Source organism: Adiantum capillus-veneris, chromosome 4 (assembly GCF_014529385.1).
Source record: "Adiantum capillus-veneris isolate H3 chromosome 4, ASM1452938v2, whole genome shotgun sequence".
Lineage (NCBI taxonomy): Eukaryota > Viridiplantae > Streptophyta > Polypodiopsida > Polypodiales > Pteridaceae > Adiantum > Adiantum capillus-veneris.
The window spans coordinates 150,074,415-150,090,885 of NC_140934.1; the positions used below are offsets into that span (position 1 = coordinate 150,074,415).

General features: G+C 44.2%; 1 protein-coding gene across 1 annotated transcript; it reads right to left on the reverse strand.

Annotated features, from left to right (window-relative positions):
- Positions 1-735: 735 nt before the first annotated feature.
- LOC147460156 (cell division protein FtsZ homolog 2-2, chloroplastic-like) lies at positions 736-15,953 on the reverse strand. The gene is made up of 7 exons (XM_086511265.1): positions 15,016-15,953; positions 14,251-14,550; positions 14,055-14,145; positions 1,862-1,986; positions 1,689-1,781; positions 1,267-1,320; positions 736-1,182 (listed from the first exon to the last, which is right to left on the reverse strand). Exons 1-7 carry the CDS (start codon positions 15,691-15,693, stop codon positions 1,075-1,077), a joined length of 1,449 nt encoding a protein of 482 aa, XP_086367391.1. The 5' UTR covers positions 15,694-15,953; the 3' UTR covers positions 736-1,074.
- Between the last annotated feature and the right edge of the window lie 518 nt (positions 15,954-16,471).

Below are 16,471 nucleotides of genomic sequence, written 5' to 3' on the forward strand. Positions count from 1 at the left end.
CAAAGGACACCATAAGGTGTCAGTCCCTAACGTCCCTCAGTGACTGCTACAACATACGGTACCCTCTATGGCACGAACTGCTAAGTCTGACTTGCCTTGTTAACAAGGATGTTTGCAGTTTTTTGTGGATCAACCACTTGGCCATGTTGGTTACGGTTTCCTCTTTTCTTCACATGAGTGACTTCTGAAAACTGCTCCTGAGATAAACACCGGTCGTAAATTAAGTGCCACAGGCCTGCAAAAAAGTCGAGTCCTGAAGGAAGTTGGAAGGATTTGTCCTAGGGGCTCTTTGTCCTTTGTCTTGTATCATTCATAGAGTTCTTCCATCTGGAGTTCTTGGGCCTTTTCCATCTGTCTTTCTCTCTCAAGTACCATTGTCTCTTTCCTCTCCCCTTACCCTGCACAATTTGACAATATGAAAGCATGACAAAATGCGAAAGGAGAATGACAGCAATGAGAAGTCTTCAAACAACTGTTTTGCAAACTGTACTATTTCCTTGCGCGATCATGAAGGATTTAAAATTCTAATTTGAGCTGCATAAGTTATATCATTAATCTAATAATACACAGAAGATAGTGTACAGCAAAATGTTAAACATCCAGCACAAAATGTAGTGCAACTAGCTAATTAAGTTAGAAATCATAAAAATGAGAAAATCCAATCCAAGGCTAGGATGGGATTCATGATTCGGACTTTAAATTGACATGAATATATGTCCCTTTTCATGTCAGAGCTGACTGTAAAAAAAAAACAGATAATTAATACTTGAAGCCGAGAGTACAAATACGGATGAGGTACACCTCTACTACTAACAGGCAAATACTCAGCTTTAGAGAGAGAGACCTCTGCCCGCTCCCTAAAATGACTCCTGCCTTACAACTCTCTTAAAAACCTACACAGACCATTAAGTCACATTATTTACAACATCCTTTCAGTTAGCACTCAATTTTGGACAACCCAGAAAAATTGTTCACTTAGACGTTGTACCCAACAAATATGCTGCAGCTTGCCAGCATCTCAGCCTACTATTCTACACTAAGCGATACGACCCCATTCCACTGCAAATTTGAAGATCAGATTTTTCGAGCACGGCCCCTCCTTTTTAGAAAATCCGGAACATCAATGGGAGCACCATTCCCCAAAGTTTGTGGTGGGCGAGTGATGGATGGAAGCGATACTTGCTGCATTAGTGGAAAACAAAGGGGTCAAATTTAAACACAAAGTTAGTTCAATCATCAAAAGCAAAGCAACCAAACTACTGTTACCCTTTCTCCTTCAACGTGCCCTTTGAACCCTGTCGCAATCAGTGTGATGCTGACCTGTGAAGTACAAAAAATTATTTTGAAGGTAAGCGATTCAAATCCCAAGGGTGTATCAAAAAGAGAACAATAACCGCAGTTACAATTGCACCCAGACCCATACAGACGGAAAACTAGGTTCATATTTGGTTCAATGCTCATACATGGCCCACAATTCACCTGGTCTCTGATGGATTGCAAGAAGAAGAGAACAACAGTTATTATGTAGAGGAAGACAAAGGCTTAGTCTATTATCTTGTTGCATCCTTCAAAACCTCTAGAAATTTTCTCGATTGTTGGGGCTTTGAAAGTAAATATGGTGTTTTCGCAAACAAATCTTGCTTCTGAGGCAGAAGTCCCAAGGAACATAGACCACACTCGGTACATACCTGGCCACTGTAAGATTCGTCAACAACAGCACCGAATATTAAATTTGCATTAGGGTCAACAAGATCATAAATGACCTCTGCCGCAGCATTTACCTGTACGACCATCAAGAGCACGCTCAAACAAAAGTTTCAAACAGACACAAAGAGACCCCAAGGTGGATTCTTCAAGTTACCTCAAACAAAGTTAAATCTGAACCTCCAGTAATATTCCAAACTATTCCTGTAGCTCGCTCTATGCCGACATCAAGAAGAGGTGATTGAATAGCATTCAAAGCTGCATCTCTTGCCCGGGACTTGCCTGTTCCAAAGCCACCAAATATGAAGTTGGTTTAGCCCTGATGGCAAGCACATATCTTAAAAGCCCAAAGGTTAACCTAATGGTAGTGGCAAACACCCATCTATGAAAGCCCAAACAACAATATTTTTACTGGGGTAGTTCACACCAGTATTAAGTGAAATGCATCATGCTATATATTCTCCAAATATCCCCGTGTAATGGTGTTAATTATACATGCCTCCGCCATAAACTAAGAAAAGCATTCTGCTGGTCTGACACAATGCTAGAGCTGCATGAATACTGGGTGTCTTGCGGAAATAACATAATGCACTCAATTATGATGAGCATCTATAAGACAGACGCCCTACATTCAACGTTCTACACATAATTGGGGAGCTGACAGAGAATGTGTGTTTAGCATGTGCTCAATGAAGACCTGCATTTATGTACAATAGACATGATGAAGCAGGGACAGGTGCTGCAGGTATCCACCTTAAAACCTTGTAGCTTCGATCGCAGTCACTACAAAGCCTAAAGCTTGCTGTCATTTGTCAGTCAGCACATGACCGTGTGAAGATGTTCAAAATATACCCCATGCCTCCCACACCATTTTGTTTAAAAGAGTCTCGACTCTTTTTTGCTCTAGTTCTCCATTCCGTAACTTCGCCCAAATGGAAGAGAAATTAGACTCCAACCGGATACATGTCACAGGGCCCAAGTCAGAGCACAGATGGCTATCAAATGCTGCACAGATCATGCCACAAATTACAGGATTGCAAACATGGCACTGTCAAGGATCTGGGCTGACGTGGCAAATTTGCACTAGTGTGTTTTTTGTCTCAATTACGAAAGCAGATGATTTTGAAGTGCTTTGGGGTGTCACTTAGAATTATAAAGTGATTGGTGCTTTTCCGCAATTGTAAATATACCTTGTTCTTTTTTAAGTTGCTTTTAGGGCTTTTGGACCGGTGCCTATAAAAGAGAGGCCAGGTCACACATAGAGGACAGGGGATTAGGGTTTTTAATCCCTAACCCCTTACAAACTTCAAACCTACCGGCCAAGGGGTCCAGACCATGAAGGCGTATTAATCTGATGATGTGGCAGCAGTACAGATGGCCCAGGTTTCGCAGCGCAAAACGTGGCTGTATGGACAGCCGTCAGCAGAGCTTTTCCGGGCATAGTTTATGGGGGCGCTTGTTTTTGGGCCCTCTGGTACCTTTAAATATGTAATCAAGGCCTTTCTCTCGGCAGATTAGCTTGGAAGTATCGCGAGAGAGAGGACCCTCAGCAGTTGTACCTTTGTGAAGCAATAAAGAAACAAATACAGAAAGGGGCGCCAATCTTTGGGGCAGTGCATATGGAAGGGGAACTTTGCCACTTCGCCCATCTCTCTCTCTCTCTCTCTCTCTCTCTCTCTCTCTCTCTCTCTTCACCAGTTACGCACATCTTCTCACCAGTTGCGGATTGAGACTGGGAGATACAGCGGAGTACCAGCAGAGGACAGGACATGCCCCTTGTGTAACATGGAACCTGAGAGAGAGCTACACTATACATGTCGCTGCCCCGTCTACTACGAGATACGAGGCCGCTTCCATTGCTTGTTCAGAGAAGGTTTTGGACCACTCTCAAGAGTCATGGATACGAAGACCAGAGATGTCTGGGTTTGTTCTTGCTCGAGCTGCGCAGACACAGAGATAGCCTGATGAATGGCGACGCTAACCAGTCTCAAAGACGGATCACAGACTTCTTCAGAGCAGACACGGGACAGCCGCAAGAGCCACTCCCACAACAGAGCTCCCCCTCGTCTCACACCAGAGGCACACTGATTGACCGAGAGATTGAACTGGGGAAATCCAGGCGCCCGAGACTGCGAAGAACTACACAGCATCGACGGAGGCTACGACAGAAAATTCAGAGCACGCTGGCCAGGCATGCACGATGCCCAGTCAGACTACTAACCATGGAGGAAGTTGATGAGATTCGCCAACGACCAATGCTAGATCTCTTGTGATTCAGCTATCCCAACAACCCGCCCATTTTTTGCTTAGTCTTTTGCTTGGTTCACATCAATCAACTTAGGACCCCATGGTACATATCTTTGTTTTGTACTGTTGTTAGGTTATTTTGTTACTCTGACTTTGTATCAGATCCACCACTTTGTAACTTTCGGGTCTCATAGGTCATTATGGCCTTTTGAAGACGTTAATATAACATTTCATTTCATCTCTCTCTCTCTCTCTCTCTCTCTCTCTCTCTCTCTCTCTCTCTCTCTCTCTCTCTCTCTCAAGTTTTATTGTTGCAGTTTCTCACTTGTGTTGCTATTGATTTCTTGCTTGTTATAGTGTCCAAGCCTATTACACTGGTATCAAAGCCCAGACAATTCTTCTCCTACAGAGGATCCAATCCTTTTCCCTGCAGCACACACGGGTTCTAGAGACTAGCAGTGAATTCAATAGAGAGGAGAGTGTTCGACCGACGACCCCACTTCGGGAAGACGCCAATTCCACTTTGAGAACGGAGGTACCAACAGAAATTCCAACTGGAACAAGCTCCCTCCGAGGAATCGCGCAAGGACCGGGGCAAGTTTCCAACAGATTACCTCGATAGAATTGAATTCTGCCGTCAATTGCAAGTCGACACGTGTGCCAAGTAAATCATCAAGTGCTCCACGGACCCGAAATACGTAAAGAATCTGAAGAATCACCTACCTGACAAGATTTAATCACAATGGCAAGACGCCATCCACTCACCTCTCAATTCATCCATCAAGACAAAAGCAAAGCCAGGTGCAGAAAAGTAGTAATTGTACTCGCACAAGAAGAGTTTGACAACGCTCTTGAAAAGAAAGTCAATCAGTTGATAAAGAGTAAAAAGCACTCTCAGTGTCAGGTGCACATCTACCCTATGTGCATGTGGACAAGCTATAACTCCTATTTCTAGGGTTTAGGACAGTCTAGGAAGTGTTCTGGCACCTTTGTGAGCCTGTACGCAGGACATGCATGTCCAAGCACTTAGAGTAGCTGCGTAGCCTCTCATTGCACAACCCATTAGCATTTAGCATCAATACCTAGCACCAAACATAAGCATTTTCATTGCATATTAACTCTTTTTCCAACCGCCCGTGAACAACCACTTACTAGGCATTTATTTAATTAAATGACCCCTTGGTATTCCAGAATCGTGGGATTTATTGGCATGCTACTCGACCCAGTCTTAGACACCTATATAAGCAGGCCTTGGGGCACCAGTATCAAGCAAAGGAGTAGTAGGGAGCCTCTCCAGTACCCGAAGGACACGTACCTAGAGTTTCCTTGGCAGCCCACTAGCCGTCGTCATCAGCACCATCAGCCCTTGGCGTTTTTGCATCAGCCTCTTATCACGAGACGGGCACCACGTGCCAATAGAAAAAAACAGATTGAACAGATTTTTAGCACTTCAATAACAATTGAATTTTGAGAGAGAGAGAGAGAGAGAGAGAGAGAGAGAGAGCACACCCAATAAGGAATATTCAGTGGTTGGCACATCACAATGCAACACAAATGCTCACATATGCATGTTACAAGACATAGAAACATAAAGTCGCCAATGAACACTCCTCCCGCATAACCTAACAAGGTCCAGGCCGGGAGATATTCAACGACTCCCTCATCACTCCTCTCGCACAACCTAAAAAGGTCCTGGCCGAGAGATATAGAGGCCTTTTACAACCAAACGCCCCCCAGACCACAACCTGCGTCGTTTGGAGGTGCTGAGAGTAACCACTGCTCAAACTTCTTAATACTCCTCCCACATAACCATCCAGTGTCACGTGACACATCTAACCCTATGTGTACGTGGACAAGCTACTTCATGACATGGGTTCAGTTCGGTTAGATTAGGACGTGTTCTGACACTTTTGTGAGTCTGTTCACAGACCGTGCATATCCAGACACTTAAGAGTAGATGCATATCCTCTGGTTGCACACGTCACACGTGACACAGCATGATCATGGATTTTATCTTTGATCTTCCGAGAACGCAGACAGGAAATGATGGTATTTGGACCATTATTTGCAGATTCAGCAAACAGGCTCATTTTATTCCTGTCAGGAAGAAGATAAAGCCACATCAGATGGCACGCTTGTTTATGAGCAATATTTTCAAGTATCATGGCATGCCACAGTCGATTATTAGCGACCGTGATCCACGCATGACAAGTTTGTTCTGGAGAGGCTTGTTTGAGAATATGGGCACCACGCTCAAATTCTCTTCGTCATTTCATCCTCAAACAGATGGGCAGTCAGAAGAGGCAAATTCTACTGTCCTAGATCTGCTGAAGTGCTATGTGTCAGAGCATAAAGGAAAGTGGGAGCAGTATTTGCCATTGGTGGAGTATGCATACAATAATACAGTGCATTCATCAACTGGCAAGGCACCTTTTGAGATAGTTGAAGGTGGCAAGAAAGTTCCTCCCATACTGCATACAAAGGACAAGATATTTGAAGCAGATAAGTATGTTCAAGACATGAATGAAATGTACAAGAAGGTCAAAGTGGCCTTAGAAAGGACTCAGGCAAAGCAAAAGAAAGCAGCTGATCGTCACCGTCGTGAAGTGGTATATTCACTTGGTGATTGGGTGCTTTTACGTTTTGAAAAGGCAAGGTTAAAGAAGATGAAGGGCAAGGAAAGACTGTTTCCAAAGCTCAGCATGCGTTACTATGGGCCTTTTCAAGTATGCGACATAATCAGTGATGTTGCATATAGGCTGAAATTGCCTGACAGTTGGAAGATTCACAATGCGTTTCATGTGAGTCTTCTCAGACCCTATGTGGGTGATGTGCCAGAAGATATGCCAGCTGAAGATCAGCCGGAAGTCGAGGAACTTGACGAGATCTTGGTCCCTGAACAGATTTTGGCACACAAAGAAAGGAAAGTGAAAGGCAAGGTTGCCAGGCGTTACTTGGTAAAGTTCAGAAACTATCCACCAATGGATGCTAAGTGGATGGAAGAAGGTGAACTTGCAGAGTCACCAACTGTGTTATCACTTTACCTGGAAGCCTTTGATTTGCAACCTACCTTGACCCCTTGAGTTTCAAAGCTACATGGATTGTCAGTGTGACAATGGCTTCTGAAACAAATGATGTACATGGTATTTAAAGTGAGCTCAAATCAAATACCTGTTACATGAATGTTAGAGCTGTACAGATTGTCAGATTTTGGCAATTGCTCTTATGGAATGTCCAAAAGTTTGATTAGTGCTATAGAAGTGAGTATTTCTTGTCAGTTTCTCAAGGATACAGTGATTGTTTCTATTGAAGAGTACATGTGTAACTGCATTCTTAAACTGTCGGTTTGGATATGCTCGAAAGTGTTACGGGATCCAACGTGTACTATAAGACAGTGGCAAAATGTGCAGCTACCATTTTGTCATTGGAAAGTTAGTGACTCAAAGCAATGGCAGAGTGCGCAGCTACCACTATGTCATTGGGACAGGGTTCACACGCAGGCAATACATGAGTCAACAAGGTGTTGAATACACCAGGGTTGACAATGAGCATGTATGTGTCGTATATGTGTCGACAGGTGTTGAATACATCAGTGTTGACAGTAAGCATGTACGACATAGATGCAAACGAGGACATTTGAGATTTCAAGAGGGGGGTATGTCACCAGCGTGTGACTACTATCTATCCTTTTTGTTGATTTCTTTCTTATTATCTATTTACTTTCACTTTTTGGAAACACCCCTCGGGAAATCTAACTGCCCTGCATTGCATAGCTAGTGTGGAACTGTCCAGAGGGAGTCCAGGCCTGAGGGCAAGAGAGCACTAAGGTTGGACAAGGACTATGGTTAGCCAAGTGGGGTCATTGACTAGCCAAAGTGGAATCCTTTGCTACAGAGGCTACATTTCAGTTTTGGGATGTGGCCGCAGTGTACAAAGAGGGTCGGATGACCTAGAAAGATACAATGGCAGCATCTCCTAAAATTTAGGGAACTGCTATTTTGGGACCTGAAAATGTGTTGGCGTCATTACCTCCGGAATGACAAAGGGAACATTTTCTTACTCTGCCGTGAAGTCAACTGGGCAACCGGTTGGGATATTTTTAGGCGGCAACCCCGAAATGGGAAAATGCTTGTAAATGTGCCAAGTGGCACATTCTGGTGCAGTTTCCAATGCAAGAAGGAGTTGGCGCTGAATTTGAAGGGAAGAAGGGCTCATTTGCTGATTTTGTCACAGGTTAAGAGCTATGGAGTGCTTGCTTTCCCTCTTATGCACAGTGCGGTGCCAGGAGTGATGCCCTGCACGCTACGCACTGCCCTCTCTCTCCCCTTTGGCAGTATGTTATGCCCCTCTAGTGGGCTCTTCATTTGACCAATGTACAGTTGTGTGGGTTCATGCGCGATTGCCGAGGCAAGAGCCTCTTGCACAGGTACTGGATTAGCTAGCGGCTAATCCCCCCGCAGGTACAGGTGAATTCGGAGAGGTTTCACGCCAGAAATCTCGTCCGATTCAAAGGGCAAGTAGCCCTACAGGTGCGGGAGCTCGAGGACTTGCTAGGGATGCGACCGGCACGCGGAACGGAGCCCGAAACAGTGAATTACAGCCTGCTGTGTATTTTTGCAGGTTTAGGGTTTTGGCCCTAAACGGACCCTAATACCCCCAGGAGGTTCGGGGACGCAAGGGGACCGCTGTACAGGCGATCTGGCGCATTTTCAGGGCTGAAAACAGAGAATTCAGCGTGCTGCAGATTCTCGCCAGGTTTTGCAAAGTGCCCGTATGCGTCGGGAAAGTCAATCAATGCGTGGGGATACTGACCGTGAAGGGTTCTAGTACAGTTATGCTGCCGAAATCGGGCTGGAACAGTGGAAATTCAGCCGAGTTTGTGCGGGGCAGCTTGTAGGAACCACAACGTTTATTCCCTCTTTTGAACAATAAAGAAATACCGAAAGGGGCGCCTAAGTTAGGGGCCAATCTGGTGTCTGTCTACTCATACAGGTGCAATCTAGCAGCCTGTATCCCTCTCCCCTTTGTTGTGTCTTGAAAGTACAGGTAAAATAGACGACTAATAATGGGTGAAAGCTAAATCAAGGTTTAAAGTAAAGTCTACCGCCCTTTTTGAAAGTACAGGCCGGTTTCACACGGACACATAGGGTTGGGATGTGTCACGTGACACCTAAGAAGAAGAAGAAGAAGTTGTTTTACAGACTTACAAAGTCTTGACAAGTGACCTACTTTTAGAAGAGTTCCCACCAACTTACGAGACCCAGATGGGACCCAAGTGACATAAAGGCATTAAAAATAAAGCAGAAACACACTCAGAAGACTTTGCACATCAAAATATGATGATGTGGCATGTTCCGCAATTCGCGGCAAATTTTTAGGGAAATCCTGAAATTTTAGAAAAGTGTTTTTTTGGGGCCAGCTTTTCATATTTGATGCTTTTAGGCTTTGGGCCTTTAAATATGAGCCTTGGGGGCCCTCTTTGACACTCTTCAACGCAGAGGAGGTGCTCCCCGGCTGATGTACTTTGCGAATCAGTAATAATAAAGAAATACCAAAAGGGACGCCAGTGCTCTCTTGGGGTGGAACTTCGCCACTCCCCATTTCGTGTCGTGCATCTCTTTCAGTTCAATTGTTATTTGAAGTGCTTAAAGTTGTTCAGTCTGTTCTTTTCTACTCGCACGTGGTGCCTGTCTTGTGACAATGGTATCACAGCATCAGATGTGTGCTTTTCTAAAAGCATACCGGTCCTACCAAAGAGGAGACAGAGCAAACCGTCGCTTCCAAAAGTCTATTCGAATTTTACTTATTATCGCACATCGGACGCGCTCCCGCTCCCGTCTTCACTGCTCATGTCTTACAGGGCATAAGCCATAAAGATCACTTTGCAAGAGAAGGATCCAAGATTTGTTTCGAGCTGTTGTTTTTCTCATAAGCAGTGCCATGCAGATGTTGATGTCTATAGCTACCAAGCCGCACTCTTCAAGGACTTGGCAAGCTTTCAAGAAATTTTTACCCGAAGTTATATGGTTTCTGACATCTTCCTTCGGAGTGCAACTTCTGGCAGAGAGGGGTATCCTGAAATGCTTGCCATGGAAACCCTAGTAGATTACGACTTGAAATTTTTGGACATCTCTCACCAGGTGTTTCTTCTCAAGATGATAACCTTGGAGGTCCGATGTGATTGCTATGTCTTGGGACTACCATCGCTGCCAGAGAAACACTGTTTAGCCAAGAGCTGATGGACCATGCTGTGGTCGGCTACGACCTTATGGAAAGAACCTAACCCTGATTTTTGATGCAGGTTTCAGGATGGAAAGTCGGTCGACTTTTCGAGCTCCACTAATGTCAAGATTGCTTTTTAAGTTTGAAATCTGTTTGAGAACTTGTTCGGTAATCCTGTTTGAAATTTGTTTAAAATGAATGGCATCTGTTTTGAACCTGTTTTGGTGCAGATTTGAAAACTCTAGTTTTGATACCGGTTTCATCATGGTTGGTGATTTTTACTCCCGGGTGGTGTAGTGAGAAATACTATTTTGGTATTGTTTGAATCTCGGAACGACGCAGGCCGATGCGTCTGGGAGCATTTTGTTGTATGTTTGAAAATCTCGGAACGACGCAGGCCGATGTCTGGGGAGCGTTCCGTTGTATGCTAGAAAACCTTCAAACGACGCAAGCCGATGTCTGGGGAGCGTTTGGTTGTATGCTTGAATCTCCAAGCGAGGGTCTGGGGAGCGTTTGGTTGTACAGTCTTCTGAGCTCATGGCCCGAACCTTTTTAGGTTATTTGCGAGGGGAGTGACGAGATAGTCGTTGAGTAGCTTCATAGAGTAGCTTCATACCGCAGACCGTTTGTCTCGGGGAAGTGCTCAGCGGCACTGATTGTTGTGTCTGTACCATACATATGTGAGCATTTGTGTTGCATTGTGATGTGTCAACCACTGAATATTCCTAATTGGATGAGATTTCCTGGGTATGTAATTTTAGTGCATCAAGACACCTGTGGAAGATCAATGCGGTTTGGGTGTGATGGCTAATTTTACTACGCCGGAATATCAAGAGTTCCAATCTGGACGAAAGGAGAAGCCAACTCCTTGATCAAACGAGCCGAAAGGAGAAGCCAACTCCTTAACAAAAAGAGCAAACTAATTGTCCCTCGGAAATTTTCGAGCTAGCTTGAGTTGTTTTGCAGATATGCTGTAATCGCGGACAATTACTTTCTCTCAAGAAGGGGGGATGTCACAAACTGCTGACGTGTCAAGTCACTGAAGAACAGAGCCAACCTTCAGATCACGGCCGAGGGGCCTAAACCCTAATAAGAAGAAGAAGAAGTTTTACAGACTTACAAAGTCTTGACAAGTGGCCTAATTTTAAAGAAGAGTTTCCACCAACATACGGGACCCGATGGGGCCCAAGTGATATAAAGGCATTAACTATAAAGCAGAAACACACTCAGAAGACTTTGCACATCAAATATGATGACGTGGCACCTGTACGGATGTTCCGCAATTCGCGGCGGATTTTTAGGAAAATCCCGAAATTTAGAAAAGTGTTTTTGGGGTCGGCTTTTCATATTTGATGCTTTTAGGCTTGGGGCACTTAAATATGAGCCTTGGGGGCCCTCTTTGGCACCTCTTCAGCGCGCAGATCGCAGAGGAGGTGCTCCCTGGCTGTTGTACTTTGCGAATCAATAATAATAAAGAAATACCGAAAGGGGCGACATAGCTCACCCCAAAAGCATCGATCGTGGGCCCACAACAGAAACATGAAAGGTGCCAAACTGCAACGTGCACACAACAACCTTGCCTACATGCACTTTCGTAGTTTTTTATTGTGGCTTCCCCTCCCTTCAAGTCAGGATTCTTGCCTCTTCTGATCCATTGTCAAGCCCTCCTAAGGGTTTGATCCCGCAATAGGTGTGTCAAAACTCGTCATGCAAGATTCTTTGTGCACGACTTCCTACTCAGTGTAGGAGAGGTTTCATGCATGATATCCTCCCCTTGAAAACACCATAGCTTTGTGTGTGTGTGTGTGTGTGTGTGTGTGTGTGTGTGTGTGTGAGAGAGAGAGAGAGAGAGAGAGAGAGGCCAATGCTCTCTTGGGGTGAAACTTCGCCACTCCCTGTCTCGTGTCGTGCATCTCTTTCAGTTCAGTTGTTATTTGGAATGCTTAAAGTTGTTCAGTCTGTTCTTTTCTACTGGCACGTGGTGCCCGTCTTGTGACACCGTCCATTTCTAACAAATTCCATACAGGATCACCAAACAAGTTCTCAAACAGATTCTTAAACAAAATTCAAACTTAATACGCAATCTCAACATCAATCGAGCTCGAAAAGTCAATTGACTTTCCATCATGAAACCTGCACCAAAAATTAGGGTTAAATTCCATAAGGTCGTAGCATCATCTCTTGGATAGATAGTGTTCCTCTAGCGGCGATGGTAGTCCCAAGGACATAGCAATCACACTGGACCTCCAAGGTTATCAGCTCCAGAAGAGACACCTATTGAAAGATGTCAAAAAATTTCAAGTTACAATCTGCTAAGGTTTCCATGGCAAGCATTTCAAGATACCCGACTCTGCCAGAAGTTGCAATCCGAAGGAAGATGTCGGAACGCATGTAACTTCGGGCAAAAATTTTCTTAAAAGCTTGCCAAGTTCTTGGAGTGTACGATTTGGTAGCTATAAACATCCACCACTGCATGGCATTGCCTCTGAGAAAAACAACGGCTCGAAAAGAATCCTTAATCCTTCTTTGCAAGTGATCTTTATGGCTTATGCCCTGTAAGACAGAGCGATCAAGATGGGAGCGTGCCCTATGCGCAATGAAGTTGTCAAAGTCGACGATGCGGAAGCGTAGAGACCAAGGGAAGTGAGCACGAGAGAGAGAGAGAGAGAGAGAGAGAGAGAGAGAGAGTCTCTTGAACCAATCAACCTTGGCAATAAATAACTAAATGTGTATACAATGCAGGCAAGGGGTTGCTTATATAGCAATCCTAATAAATTGCCCTACCCAAGACTTTGACAAATAAGTAAAATAAATACCTAAAAGCCAAACTAAATAATGGGATCACATAGGGCAGTTCACTTGAGATGCCTAAACTTTAACACCCTCTCTGCAGCTCATAGTGGACATCAATAGTGAAACCAAGTCGATGAAGAAGCTAATGAATGATGGTGTATGGCTCGCAATAAATGATCGGTGGGAGCTCAAGTTTCCTTGATTCTTGTTGTCAGAGATATAAGACTTCAACAAGTCAACCCTTGTTCAAGTTTCACTTCTTGCCGGTAGTGACTAATATCTCTCGGAAGCAAATAAGGGAGTGAGGGCTTTTATGACTGTGCCCGGCCATATGAGAGATAGATGTACCTTTTCCAGTGGAACAAGCCATGTATGTGCCCACCCAGTAGCCTAGCATGCGGCAGGGCTTAGTGTCTCCGTCACACTGATATACCAGGTGGCAGATTTGTGGTGATTTTTTCCAACGGCCTCCCCATTTACAAGTTGTGGAGTATTTCTGTGGGGTCGGCCATTTGCAGATAGGCAGCCCCCCTTTGTGTTTTTTAAGCGCTGTATGCAGTCTGTTTTTGGTTGCAGACTCCCTCTCCCCTCTCCTGTGGTGTTTCCTCTCTCTAGCCATCTGTCTACTGCAGTGTGTGTTTTCTCTCTTTATCTTTGTAGTGCTTGTGATCTTCTCTCTCTCTCATTGCTCTCACTTCCCCGTGTAAGGTTTCTGTGTGGTGCGGTTACACGCAAGACAGGGCTGCCCTAGTGTTCTAGTACTTGTGCATAGGGCTGCCCGCCATACTGGACTGATTTAGAAGAGGTTTTCATTGCGGCACGTCTGAGTCATCGGCTGCCCATTGATCGAGAAAGTCTTCTTCACCAGTTGCAGACATGGTCATTATCCCTGATTCATTTTTTTCCCCTGCCCCTTCAACAGTTCAAGGTTAAGAATAACAGGGTTTTATAAAACATGACAAGCACTGTGCCTAGATAATCTCGTGGACGACATAAACTCAAGACCCTGTGCAGGTCTTCACCACTTCAACAAACCATACAAGTAAGAACCACAGAAATCTAGTGTTAAGCAATAAATTGAAAACTACCACTCGCAGTCCCAATTCCCATTAAAGATGAGCCTGCATCAGTCATGATTGCTCGAACGTCAGCAAAGTCCACATTCACAAGTCCAGGCACCTGCAATCAAGAAAACAACAGGAAATATTACATGTAATACTTAAAAATCATGCACCAAGCACACAAACACACACACCGCACCAGCACACTTTTCAAAAAGCATACCGTAATGATGTCTGAGATACCCTTCACACCTTGACGAAGAATATCATCCGCCAGATTGAAGGCCTCAGTAACAGGTGTAGATTGTGAAACTGCGGTCAACAGCTTATCATTAGGAATCATAATTAGTGTGTCTACACTATGCCTCAGAGCTGCAATCCCTTCCTGTGCTTGGCGTGCTCTCCTGCGTCCTTCAAAAGAGAAGGGGGTGGTCACAATGCCTACTGTCAAAATTCCAAGTGACTTTGCCACAGCAGCAATAACAGGAGCAGCTCCACTACCAGTTCCACCACCCATGCCAGCCTGCCAATCACACAAATTTCAGAAAAATGGACAGAAATGTGCTGAACATTGAAAATGTAAAGATGACAAGCTGTTAATCATGCGGGACAAGCCCAACAAGTCCAGAAAAAAAAGCTGCCTTTTCACAGAGCTGGGTCTCTTCGAAAAAAAATGGTAAAGAACCGTTCAGCTACAAGAATTCGTTGTCAAAGTCAAGGCCACCATATTTTCTCTTAGGAAATGGACTATTTTGAAAAGGACTCATAACACAAGAGTAAGCAGTCTTAAAGGATTCAACACAAGGGTAAGCAGTCTTACTCTCTTTGCTTAAAAAGGTATAATCTGGCAATAAGTACTGTATAAAGAGTGCAAGCACCACAAGATGGTACCAGGATGGAGCCTGAAATAGATTTCAAAGTGAACGCGCAAGAACAATGGTCCATACAAAGACCTTTTAACCGAGAAAGGCTGCAAGTAGTATTATACCGTCACAAAGACCATGTCAGCACCTCGAACCGCTTCCTCTACAAGAGCTCTACTTTCTTCTGCGGCATTCATGCCAATTTCAGGATTCCCACCTGCTCCAAGTCCCCTTGTAAGCTGCGAACCTATTTGCAACCTATTGTCAGCTGGCAATGGGGACATCTTCAGTGCTTGCAAATCCGTGTTGACAATCCAAAACTCCACACCTTTCATATCACTTTCCAGCATCCTGTTTACAGCATTGGAGCCCCCTCCTCCAACCCCAACAACCTTTATCTTGGCCTCGTTGTACAGATCAGATTCAAGCCACTCATTAGAGGAAGAAATCTCCCTTTCCATATCACTAAAGGTGTGCCTAGCATTGGTTGCACGGTCATCTTGCCATCTGCCAGCATACCTTTCGGACCCAACAGAGTAAGATGAAATGCTCGAAGGTGCCCTTTTGACATTTCTGGGATGCACTTGTGAGGCGAAATCATAACTGCTGGAAACCCTGGATGACGTTGCTGATAACCTTGGACAATGCATGTGCGCCAGGGCTCTTGGATTCTGCCCATAGTAAGATTCAACCTCGACAGAGCTCCTTAAACCCTGACCAGGATTGCATTCCAGCTCAGGTAAAGCAATCCTGTTGCTGCAAAGCTTTGACAAGGAGTCGGAGAGAAGCATGCGGCTGCACATTTCGAGGACGAGCGGTAATTACAATGCGAAATGTGCAGTGATGAAATATGCCGATAGGTCACAGGAGACAGCAAGCCATGGAAGGCCCGCGACGATCAATACGTTGGGTTCGGCAGAAGCGGGTGACGCAGTGAGGAGTTTCGTAGAGAAGCGTGATCTGCTCTTTCAAATTCCACCCAGCATTGTAAGCTGAGAGGCTATGGCGGGTGTCTTGCCCCTTCTTTCGCTGGTCCCGCTCTAAAGCTTATGACGGCGCCATTTGCATTTGATTACTAACCTAAAAGAATAATTCACGATGCAAATTCATTCAACGGCCAAACATCCTTCGTACTATATTCTAGTTCTAGTAGCTCAAAGATTAAGAGGTGTTCGTAATGGCTTCAAAAAAATTAAAAGGTGTTTCTGACTCAAAGATTCCTTTGAAACTCTTTGGTACACATAAACACAATTCTTCCAATAAGAAATTAAATCCCTCTGCAAAATACAATTAAATAAACAATGCAATATAGATTGTGTAGAAATTTACTTTTGAACATTTTTTGATATGTCCATTACATTGTTAATTCTTAACAAGATAGAATTTAACCTATTTAGTTGTATTTTTTATAATGAAACTTTCTTAGATAGTCGGTTTATCTCTTCTTTTAATCTAGAACTTTAAACATCTGAAATATCTGCTTGAAAATTATCAATTGAGAACTTCAACGATTCAAATGATTTAATGACAAAGTCTCTCAAAGATGTCGAATCTTCAACATTTGATCCACGAAGCTGTTTT

Excerpts from the sequence above, each read along its gene's own strand:
- LOC147460156 (XM_086511265.1), bottom strand. The coding sequence starts at position 15,693 with ATGTGCAGCCGCATGCTTCTCTCCGACTCCTTGTCAAAGCTTTGCAGC. Across the intron at positions 1,782-1,861 it reads CAGATTTAACTTTGTTTGAG|GTAAATGCTGCGGCAGAGGT; the intron begins GTAACTTGAAGA and ends ATGGTCGTACAG. Across the intron at positions 1,183-1,266 it reads GGCACGTTGAAGGAGAAAGG|CAAGTATCGCTTCCATCCAT; the intron begins GTAACAGTAGTT and ends CCACTAATGCAG.